Raw genomic sequence first — 11526 nt, forward strand, 5'->3', positions numbered from 1 at the left:
CAAAAAGCTGAATTTTCAGCATCATTACCGCAGTCTTCAGTGTCACATGATCCTTCAGAAATCATTCTATTATGCTCATTTGCTGCTCAAAAAACATTTATTATTATTATTATTACTTTGAAAACAGATTATATTTTTTTCAGGTTTCTTTGTTGAAAAGAAAGTTCAGAAGAACAGCATTTATCTGAAATATAAATCTTTTGTAACATTATAAATGTATTTATCATCACTTTTAATTAAATTTAAAATGAATAAAAATTTACAAAAGCTTTTTATTTCAGATAAATGCTGATCTTTTGATGTTTCTATTCATCAAAAATGATGATGTACTCAACTGTTTTAAATATTAATAATAATAACAACAACAACAACAAATATGTTTCTTGAACAGCAAATTAGCATATTAGAATGATTTCTGAAGGATAATGTGACACTGAAGTCTACAGTAATGATGCTGAAAATTCAGCATTTTGATCACAGAAATAAATTATATTTTAAAATATATTCAAATCGAAAGCACTTATATTAAATAGTAAAAATATTTCATAATATTATTGCTCTTTGGATCAAATAAATGCAGGATTGGTGGGGGGGAGAGACAGAGATATTGGGGAAAATGACGAAAAGGGAAAGGGAACTGAAGGTGCAGTGCAAGAGAGAACCTTTTATTATTTTCCACGGCCCCAGACCAAGGATTTAGAACTTTTTATGTGATGGCCATACAAATAATAGGGTTGTCTGGTTTCAGATTTCTGTGTGGCCTGGATGAGTGTGAGATTTCACGGCCTGAAATTGCGTCCCAGTCCGGCCCTGCTGTGTAACCGACTGTTGGTGAGTTTGTGTTTCTGTTCATGCCAAGTCAAGTCTTTCTTCGTTTGTTTGGATTTTGGATTTCACCTTGTTTAAATAAAAGTGGCACTTGGGTTTATCACAACTCTCTTTCAGTGGACTGTTTGTTACACCACCTATTTTTATGAGCATTTTGGAATATCGCATAAAAAAACAGCTGGATGGAAACACCAAGATATGCATAAATTCTATAAATGACACAATTGAGTAGGATCAACTTTTTATCCTCAACGAAAAAATGTGCATTAACTACGATAGAAACACATTTACCGAATAAATTCCACCATGCGCATCAAAAAAAGACATGTGTCTTTGCACGATGGGACGGGATAACTTGACTAACCAGTGGACCGATCTCATTGCATAGCATCTGAAATGTTGTTTTCGTTGTGAAAATTATTATATTAAGTGGCTTCTCCTAATTTTCTTTCTTACTTTCTTTTTTTCTTACTTTACTTTCTTTCTTTCTAGTTTTCTTTGACTCGTTGGATGGAAACGGTGCTTTATTCGCAAATGTTTTATGCAATATTCCAGTTTTGCGCAAAAATTACATTTGAATATTTGGATGGAAGCATAGCTATTTAGAAGTAGTTTTTAAACTAACGGATTAGGAACAGAATTTAGTAAGGAAGCAAAACAAGCAAAAAAAAAAAAACACGACTTCAATAGCAGGGAAGTTGTGGCCTAATGGTTAGAGAGTCGGACTCGTAACCCAAAGGTTGTGGGTTCGAGTCTCGTACTGGCAGGGATTATAGGTGAATGTACAGCGATCAAAAGTACAGTGAATGTACAGCGCTCTCTCCACCTTCAATACCACGACTGAGGTGCCCTTGAGCAAGGCACCGAACCCCCAACTGCTCCCCGGGCACTGCAGCAAAAAATGGCTGCCCACTGCTCTGGGTGTGTGTTCACTGCTGTGTGTGTGCACTTTGGATGGGATAAATGCAGAGCACTAATTCCGAGTATGGGTCACCATACTTGGCCACATGTCACGTCACTTCACTTTCACTTTAAAATGAAAACGCCCCCATATAATTTTGAACTTCATGTCAATTTACAGTTCACAGGGAGTGACTGGGTGACTCCCACAATTCCATGCCACTCCCTTAACCCAGACCTTAAATCAGTGAGTGCGCTTGGGAATTCTGGGATTTAAACTCGTGACCGTATGTGCTGGTTTCATAGGATTTCAGCTTGAGAGGATAAGAAGACGTGACTCTTGCCTCATAACGTTCATGGCTGCTTACGTCTGATGTCCACACAGTTTTTCCAGTGACAATAGTAAATGTAAAGCTAATACACTATACTGTTGTTTTAACCAGCAAATTTTTGTGTCTAGTGGCCTGATGCTGTTTTTTCACTAGGTACATCAATACATAACATTGTTAACAATAGTAAAATAATAAAGACTTGAAAAAATCAAGATGTTTTCACTAATTTAATGTGTTACAGGTGATGTCTATAAATTAAAAAAAAAAAAAAAAATTTATTATACAGTGCAAGTCTTCTGAAATTGTGTTTAGTCTATTTCCCACAAAAACTTTTCCAAAGACCTTTTTATCAGCTTCCATCCAAGGTCTTCTCCTCGTATTACTCATTTCATACTGCTCATGGCCTAGATCCATGCTGAGAGGAGGAGGATGAGAAAAGAAAGTGATTATTTAATTCTAGGCTTTCGTGAGTCATCTCTGTGTATAGGCATCAACGTTCTAAGACGGTATCTTATACTGAAAGTATCATAACTGCCTCTTTAAAAAAAAAAAAAAATTTTATGGGCTGAAATTATCTTGTTTGAGGAGTTTGATGTTAACAAGGAGTCTGATGTTTGCTAAGCTAATGACTTGATACTCTAATATGCACAAAAACAGTGGTTAAAGTAATTTATTCGCAATTAAGTTAAACTATTTTCTGCATATACTATTTTGACTTCGCAATTTTATTGTTTTTTTTTTCCTACTGAGCTCACTACTAAGACTAGCATCGCTATTAACATTGCTTCTACTTAGACAATTTTCAAATCTTAACTGATTTTAAAACTGTGACAGTTTTTTTTTGCTAGATGATTCGCCAGGCCATGAGGCCATACACCTGCTGACTGTAGTAATGAATTCGCAGTGGTAATTCCACAGACACGAGATCTCACAGAAACTTGCATGATCAAATGTAAAGTATCATAACTGCCTCTTTAAAAAAAAAAAAAAATTTTATGGGCTGAAATTATCTTGTTTGAGGAGTTTGATGTTAACAAGGAGTCTGATGTTTGCTAAGCTAATGACTTGATACTCTAATATGCACAAAAACAGTGGTTAAAGTAATTTATTCGCAATTAAGTTAAACTATTTTCTGCATATACTATTTTGACTTCGCAATTTTATTGTTTTTTTTTTCCTACTGAGCTCACTACTAAGACTAGCATCGCTATTAACATTGCTTCTACTTAGACAATTTTCAAATCTTAACTGATTTTAAAACTGTGACAGTTTTTTTTTGCTAGATGATTCGCCAGGCCATGAGGCCATACACCTGCTGACTGTAGTAATGAATTCGCAGTGGTAATTCCACAGACACGAGATCTCACAGAAACTTGCATGATCAAATGTGACTTCAGAAGAAACACAAATATGGAGGATGATCGACGTCATCAGCTGGCTCTCCTGGTGTTTGTACTGTTTTGCAAATACTTTCGTGAAGTTTCAGCTGCCAGGTTTCGCAATATCCGGTGATGAAGCTTGCACGATCTCATTGGTAAATGACCCTTCGCAGGGAGTTTGATTGACAGGCGATCTGACCAATCATAACGCCGAATCTGCCATTTTTGTCCAACAAACAAACCAGGGGCCGTATTTATCAAGCTTCTCAAAGTGCCATTTTAGTCTTAAGTGCTGAGAATTCATTAAATTTTCTCCTACTTTCAAACTTAAGTTTGCAAGTTATCACATTTCTTAAAGCTAAGAATCACTCTTACTCTCCCAGTTATTTAAGACCGCTCGAGAGGTCTCTCAAGTGGTTAGGAGTTACCAGTAGGGGTTTGTGATGGCGCTGAGGAGACAGAGGTGCGCGCATCTTTCAGGAGAGGAAGAATGTTCTTGAAATGTTTGACGACGAGCAGTTAATCAAACAGTTACATTTCCTCAGTTATTCAAACAGAAAACGAGCAAAGAATATTTACATTACCAAAGAACATCATAACTGACTTCAGTCTAGCGCGAGTATTATATGCTCTTTAAAAACACTCCCGTTATAATCAGTGAAGCTATCTACACTGTATCATGAATAAATCTCACCCCTTATTTACACTGCACACGTCTGCAGCGCGTTACGGCTCCAACACGGCCACCAGGTCTGATCATGGCTACTCACCACCCGCGCCGCAACAAGTTGCTGAAGCGGCTCTCCGTGCTGCATCACTAAAGATAGGCGCCTATATTTTTGATGGATAATAATAATAATAATCTTCTTGTTGTCGTCAAAGAAATCAGCAACAGGCAATATCTCTGACTATCGTCGATACACGATACTACCCTAAATTGAAGGTTGTGATGACGATTCGTTTCCTTATCATAATGTATTCTCTTGAAAATTCTTTATTGTCAGATGCGTGTTGAATGTAAACTCCTATTTGGAATTTAACCATTCAGTGTGAATTTATCTGCAAATATTCTTAAATAAGGATATCTATTCAGTGATTGGTCCATGCATATTTTGTCATCCAAAATCCCGTTTGTGGTACAGCAAAGTGACGTGAATCATCTCTAAGACTGACCCTTAAGATTTAGTCCTACACTTCGCTTAAATTACGAATGAGATGCTTGATAACTAACTTTTAAGCGCAGCTTTGAGCCAATAATTTTTTTTACACTTAAAGGGATAGTTCACCCAAAAATGAAAAATTCTGTCATCATTTACTCAACCTCATGTCGTTAAACCTGTATGAGTTGCTTTCTTATGTTGAACATAAAAGAAGATATTTTGAAGATTGCTGGTAATCAAACAGTTGGTGGTTGCCATTGACTTCCATAGTATTTTTTTAGATTGATTACCAGCAATCTTCAAAATATCTTCTTTTATGTTCAACATAAGAAAGCAACTCATACAGGTTTGGAACGACATGAGGGTGAGTAAATGATGACAGAATTTTCATTTTTGGGTGAACTATCCCTTTAAGTCAATTCTTAGCAGCATTCTTGAGAGTAATTCTCAGAGGCTTGACAAATACGGGCCCAGACCGGAGAGTAGATTAACGTTGGTGGACTTGAAATGGTGTGAATTGACAATTTTCTGCGGTTGAAACTTGAAAGATATCTTCTAATGTTCATTCATGTTTATTTCACACTATAACTAGTAAAGAAGTGATGATCGGTTCATGTGCTGCTTGAGCTACAGCGATCTGTCACGACACAAATTAAAGAGCCACAAAAAGGTATTTATTGTTTGATTTTTTAATCTTTTTTTTAAAGACAATTTGATACTTTGTTTCATACCTAAAGTAATCTGCTCTGTCTTGTCTGTCAGTGCGTTGTCAGTTTCCTCTTTGCTCCGCGATGTATTTTTCTCTACTTGAGAACATGATGTGTGGCGTGAGAGTGCCATGGCTTGTCAGACATAGCAACAGTAATGAAGGAGGGGCGGGTCTTTGTGAGGGGTCAATTGTGGGTCCCCCATCAGAGGCAGCCCAATCAAGAGTCGGAAATATCAAAAATGTTTGATATGTATGGTTTGGGATAGGGTAGCCTCCGACTCAATAGTGAGAAGCCGTAAAATACTTGTAATGTTGTAAGATTTAACCAATTAGTCACCACCTAGCAACACCCGAACGACCTCCCATAACACCCACAACAGTGCAGATATGAGTTTTGCTGCTCTTGGTTGAGCCAGTAGGCCTTTTTGTGTGGAGTTTGCATGGTCTCCCCGTGTTGGTGTGGGTATTCTCTGGGTGCTCTGGTTTCTCCCACAGTCAAAAGACTTTGCAGGATAGGTGAATTGAAAAGACTAAATTGCTGGTGTGAATGTGCGTGTGGACCAGCCATCCATCCAGGGTGTTTCCCTGCCTATTGCCCGAATCGGTATAGGCTCCAGCATCCCCGAGACCCTACTTATGATAAGCGGTTTGGAGATTGGAAGGATAGACGGAAGGTTTTGCTATCTACAATTGGAACAGCCAGCGATGCCTAAAACTACTGCCTGGGTGGGCAGCTCACTAGGTTTTGAAACAGAGCTATGGTTGAGGGATGAGCATTGAACGCACTACCATACAGTATGATGCCCTACAGCGTCCAAGAGATGTGCTAGACCTGTCACTCGACATCTCAGTTTACATTTCGAAAACACACGCTCATGTTGCAGATGGAAGCAGAGGAAGTTGGCTCTTCTGTGAGACACTTATGCAACACCATGACTAATCTGAGGCGCCATCATTGAGGGGAAAGCCTCAAAATACACAGAACACCAAATTACAGAAATAGGACTACAAACCTCTCAGAAAACATCTCTAACACGATTACAGCAAATAATTCTTCCGTAAACCATCTGTGAAATGAAAAGGTACCAGACTGAAGCTACAGTGTCTGGTGTTAACAGGATGGTAAAGTGCATTAAAGCATCATTTGGCTGCAAGGGCTGAGGCCTTCCTGTATTTCTTAGGAACATCAGCGCAGTTTAACCAGGCGAATGAGATAATGGCGAGACAGAACATTAAACAAGCTCTTTCTGCTTTGCTGCATTATGGAAGATAAAGAGGTAGTTGACATAAAAAGGTCAGACTCTAAAAGAGATAGAGAAAACTGATTTAAAGGAACTGCATCTACCTTCTAAGGGGCTGTTTGCACACAGCACATTTTTGCATTCCACTGTGCTACTATTCCATTGTTTTTATGCCTTTATTTTACTGCCTGATCTAAAAATGATGCAGTTGGCAACATCAGCCCTCATGGTTTTCGTTCGACATTGTGGTATAGAATATAGATCAGTGTTGGCTCAGCAGAGGGCCACTTTGAGGGCCTAAAATAAGACATCAAGTCCAAAGTCACTGTTACCTTAGATGGCAGCATAATGTTGTTGGAAGCAAACCTACAGTATGATACCTTAAAATGTAGCTCACTAGGTTTTGAAACCAACCTTCTATAACACATGTATTACATAACTAACTGTAGTACACTAACATACAGATGTTCTTAAATGAGTTATTCATACTTCATGCTTACTCAATAGAAAGTTGTCAAATGTAATGCGAGTGTGTGTAATTACTTACAGGGTCTCTTTGCTCGTCATTGTCTCGTATTGAAGGTCGAGGTCTCAGCAGCATGTCATCACTACATTCAGTGTCCGACCCCGTGGGGGACTCGGGTAAATCCAGGAAGTCATCTCGCTTTGGACCACGGAATCTTATTTTGTCCAGCCGCTTTAGCATGTTCAACACAGCTGCTTTAGGCTTTACCTTAACATTGTGTATGGCAGCCCTGCAGGGTCAACAGAGTACAAAAAGTATCAAGTATAAAAGTAACACATTTACAGAAACCTTTAAAAAATAAAAACAAACTGTTATATTTTAAAGAGGACACAGGTGTTACACTGCTGGAGAAATTTCACTTGCACATAATGAAGATGCAAAGTGGCTTTATTACAGTAAGCCAATAGTACTGACAGACTGATATATATCATCCTGTCAATTTAATTAGCCAATTTTTGGCTCATTTGAGATTACTGGCATTGGCTGATGCTCATGTCAACTCGGTCGGCTGAAAAAATTGTTGGTAAATATCGTGTATATGTCTCAGCAAAGTTGTTTTCATTAAATCATATTAAATATAAATAATGTCTAATAATAATTAAAAAATCATGTACTATGAAAAAATATGCTGTATCACTTTACTTAAAGCCTTTATGTATAATGCATTATAAAGGGTTATTAAAGGGTATAATGCATTATTCATAATGTGCATTGTAACACATTATATCTTGTCATAAATAATTATAACAGAATTTAAAATGCACAGTGTAACAATGAATTGATAAGTGTTATAATGTATTATTAATGTACAATTATTCATATTATGTACATGTACAATGCATTATGTGGTGCATTACATTAAAACTACTTTTATAATGCATTATACATACATAGAACTGCATTTTTCTTAAGATGTTGACTATAATATTAATCAGTTAATAAATTAATACAACTAAATGTATATAAAACATTTTTAAAAATTCACATGTATGATTTTAAGAAAAAGTAAACATTATAATGTCATACAAACATTTTAAAACCAATAAAAAAATTATAAAAAGTAAAGATAAAACTAACATATTTAAAACCTTACACAACCATGACAATAACCATGTTTTTTTGTTTTTTTCAACAGCAATGTTTTATTTACTTAATACTAATAAGCTGATTTACATAATTACACACTAATGGATGATAGAAAGCCACAAAATGTATTTTGATTTCATTAATTACACGACTTGATTAAATGTGAACCCTTTCTCTGAAATAAGTTATTACATTTTACCCAGAAGTCACCTCTCTGACGCATGCTCATATCCTCAGGACTTTCACAAAAACACGTGAATGAATATTCTCAGTAGTCTCTAGGGCTGACCTTTAAAAACGAAAGGGCATTCATTAGCTCTTCTGTTCTGAAGACGAACGCCAAAAGACCATCTCAAATCGCAGCAGGTTGTGAATGGATTTCAGGTGCTTTTCCTGCCTCGAGCAAGACTCACTGACCAAAGTTTTTCAAAATACTGAGGAAATCCCAGTGGAAATGTAGTGCCATGTGTGGATTTCCCACACAACTTGGGCATGTCACTACCTCTTTGAGTTTTGTTCATTTGTAGTTTATGGAACCACTGCATAATTACTCATTTTTGCAACTACGTTAAAAAAGCTATGTGCAATCAAATGTTTACAGGCCCAGCAAATCCACCTGAATCCAGATGAACTCGACTTGAATGTTAATATAAATGAATTAATACTGTCCATGGGATGGGAGCAAGAAAGTTAAAAAGGTTTGAAACGTGAATATGAGGGTCAGCATTTTAACACTTTTTTTTTTTGCTCTACCACATATAATTTAGTAAGTTAAAATGACAAAATAAACAGGTAAGAACAAAAAGGTTTTATGTCGAGGAAATAATGGCGCAGATTGTAGATGCAGACAACAAAACGACGGGGTCATGAGCTTCAACTGTAACCGTCTCTCTCTGAAATTACATTACAGAACAGGGACTGCCTTGAGAGCTCTCAGTGCTTATTATTATGAAATTATATTTGGCTATTATTGTGATTCTGCATGCTGTGAGAGCAGCAGAAGTCTCTAGTCAAGTACACAAGGTGGAACTAAATGTGTCCACCCACATAACCCAGCGATATCTATACTGCCCACATCTCTACACAAATATTCACCACCAAGGCCTTCTGATTCACTTCTAACTGAACACCATTGAGAGCACTGGAGGAATGCTATGACTTACTACAGCAAACAACGACAAGGACATTCATATCTGCGAGAGAGAAATGAAATTCAGTTCATTCAAGATCAAATCTATGCTACATAATACACAAAAACACAAAATGTACTTCTTTATTTGTGCATGAGTCATACTCAGAGTTCAACACTACAGGTGCTGCCTACATAAACTCTCTCAGTACAGGAATACTGTGTTTTACTGATCAAAGAAATGGTTTGCATGAGAAAACAGCTTAATCTGAAACCACTAAATCGGAAATAATCAGTTGTCAAATGGATAAATTAATCAATAAATCAATGAAACAACAGATCAATAAATCCACGTGTCAGTGATTCAACTGATTTGAAATACTTAGTTGATTTCCAAATGGACAAATGAATAAGTGACTAATAGGTCAATTAGTTAATAAATCCATTGATTAATTAATCACAAGATTAAATCATCAATGACACAAACACAACTGATCAATGAAACAATGGATCAATAATTCAGTTTCCAATGTTTCAGTTGATTTCACAATGGTTTAATTAGTGACTCAATAGGGCAATGAATTAATAAATCCATGGATTAATGAACCAAATATGAAACAACAGAATAATGATTTGATTGATTGATCAATGATTCCATTATTTTAATATTTTAATTGATTTCACAATGGATAAATGAACCAGTGATTCAGTAGGCCAATGAATATGTGGATCAATTAATCAAAATATTAATGAATCAATGACTTAGCCGATCAATTAACAGATTCAATTCTTTTTCAGTGATTCGGTTTATTTCAGAATGAATAAATGAATCAGTGACTCAATAGGTAAATAATTAAATGAATCCATGGATCAGTTAATCAAAGATTCTTTGGTCAATGATTTAACAGATCAATAAATCAATGGATCAATGATTGAATTTATTTCACAATAAATGATGAATTGGTGATTCAGTAGGTCAATAAATCATTGAATCCATAGATCCAATAATCAAAATAATAATTAATCAATAACTCTGCAGATCAATTAAATAAAATATCAATGAATCGATGGATCAATTATTCAACTGATTTCAATAATTCAGCTGATTTTACAATGATACATGAATCAGTGACTCAGTAGATCAATGAATCAACTGAGCAAAGGAAACAGTAAATCAATAAATCCACTGATCAGTGAGTCAATCGATCTTGCCTTCACAGAACAACGAATAGATGGCTGAGTTCAGATCAATTGATCAGTGAACGAGTCAATGAATCAATAGATAAATTAACCAATGAATAACTTCCTTTCAGAATCACGCGACGATCCGCGTTCATCATCGCAACATCAATAACACATGTATTCACTCTCACTCCATCACATGCATGTGTTCTGTAGGCCGTCTGCGTGTTGTGTGGCTACAATGTATTCAGTCCGATGTTCTACAGAATGATACATTTTGTTCCGAAGATTCTGAATGACAGAATAACGGTCACGTTCCAGGAACGCATTTAAATGGCACGTTAAACAAAGCGATGACACATTCGATTATGACGTATACATCCTTAGCTATTTAAATCTGCGGGTCTTAAGTGCGACACTGACACTGATATGAACAGTTTCATTTTAAAGATCGTTACTCCGAATAGAAACGCTTTCATCTATGAATCATGACAGTCCTCCTGTACACACATACTGTAAATCGCCTGTTGCCCTCTTGGATATTACTAAAGGACACATGTTAAAGATCCGCTTACCCAGCTCGCAAATCGTAGCAAAGTTTCATGAACCCTGCTGATAGTCTGTGATAGATCCTTCAGTAACTCCTGCTGGAAAACTGCTGGAAATATACACCACCAGATCCCTCTTCCCCTCTGCTGTCTAAAGAGCTGTGCGATGTCCCTAGAGCCTTGATTATGTCTGAGTTAATGTAAACCCCCCCAGAGAACACGGATCTGCGTGTCTTGTTGATGTCACCGAACTCACACACACAGCAGACGGGCAGACCTCCTAAACGCGTCCGCTGAGCTCTTAAAGGGGTCATATGATGCGATTTCAAGTTTTCCTTTCTCTTTGGAGTGTTACAAGCTGATTGTGCATAGATACGATCCCTGAAGTTGCAAAGACTAAAGTCTCAAAACCAAAGAGATATTCTTTATCAAAGTTAAGACTCTGCCACGCCCCCCTAAAACGACTCTTTCTAACACGCCCCCACATATCTATGTCACTATGTGGA

General features: G+C 36.7%; 1 protein-coding gene across 3 annotated transcripts in view; it reads right to left on the minus strand.

Moving 5' to 3' along the window:
* The window catches only part of gramd4a (GRAM domain containing 4a), a 64111-nt gene extending 52819 nt beyond the window's left edge, over positions 1-11292 (minus strand). For 2 of the 3 annotated variants that reach the window (XM_016457426.1, XM_016457425.1), the window contains exons 1-2: positions 11048-11292; positions 7097-7304 (exon numbers count right to left, since the gene is read on the minus strand). In XM_016457426.1, coding sequence (XP_016312912.1) covers positions 7097-7304; positions 11048-11076 — 237 coding nt within the window. In that variant the 5' untranslated portion in view covers positions 11077-11292. The remainder of the gene's footprint in view (positions 1-7096; positions 7305-11047) is intronic. The other variant, XM_016457427.1, reaches the window with a different exon arrangement.
* Between the last annotated feature and the right edge of the window lie 234 nt (positions 11293-11526).

The sequence above is a fragment of the Sinocyclocheilus anshuiensis genome, unplaced genomic scaffold (genome assembly GCF_001515605.1).
Source record: "Sinocyclocheilus anshuiensis isolate Anshui unplaced genomic scaffold, SAMN03320099.WGS_v1.1 scaffold1016, whole genome shotgun sequence".
NCBI classification, from domain to species: domain Eukaryota; kingdom Metazoa; phylum Chordata; class Actinopteri; order Cypriniformes; family Cyprinidae; genus Sinocyclocheilus; species Sinocyclocheilus anshuiensis.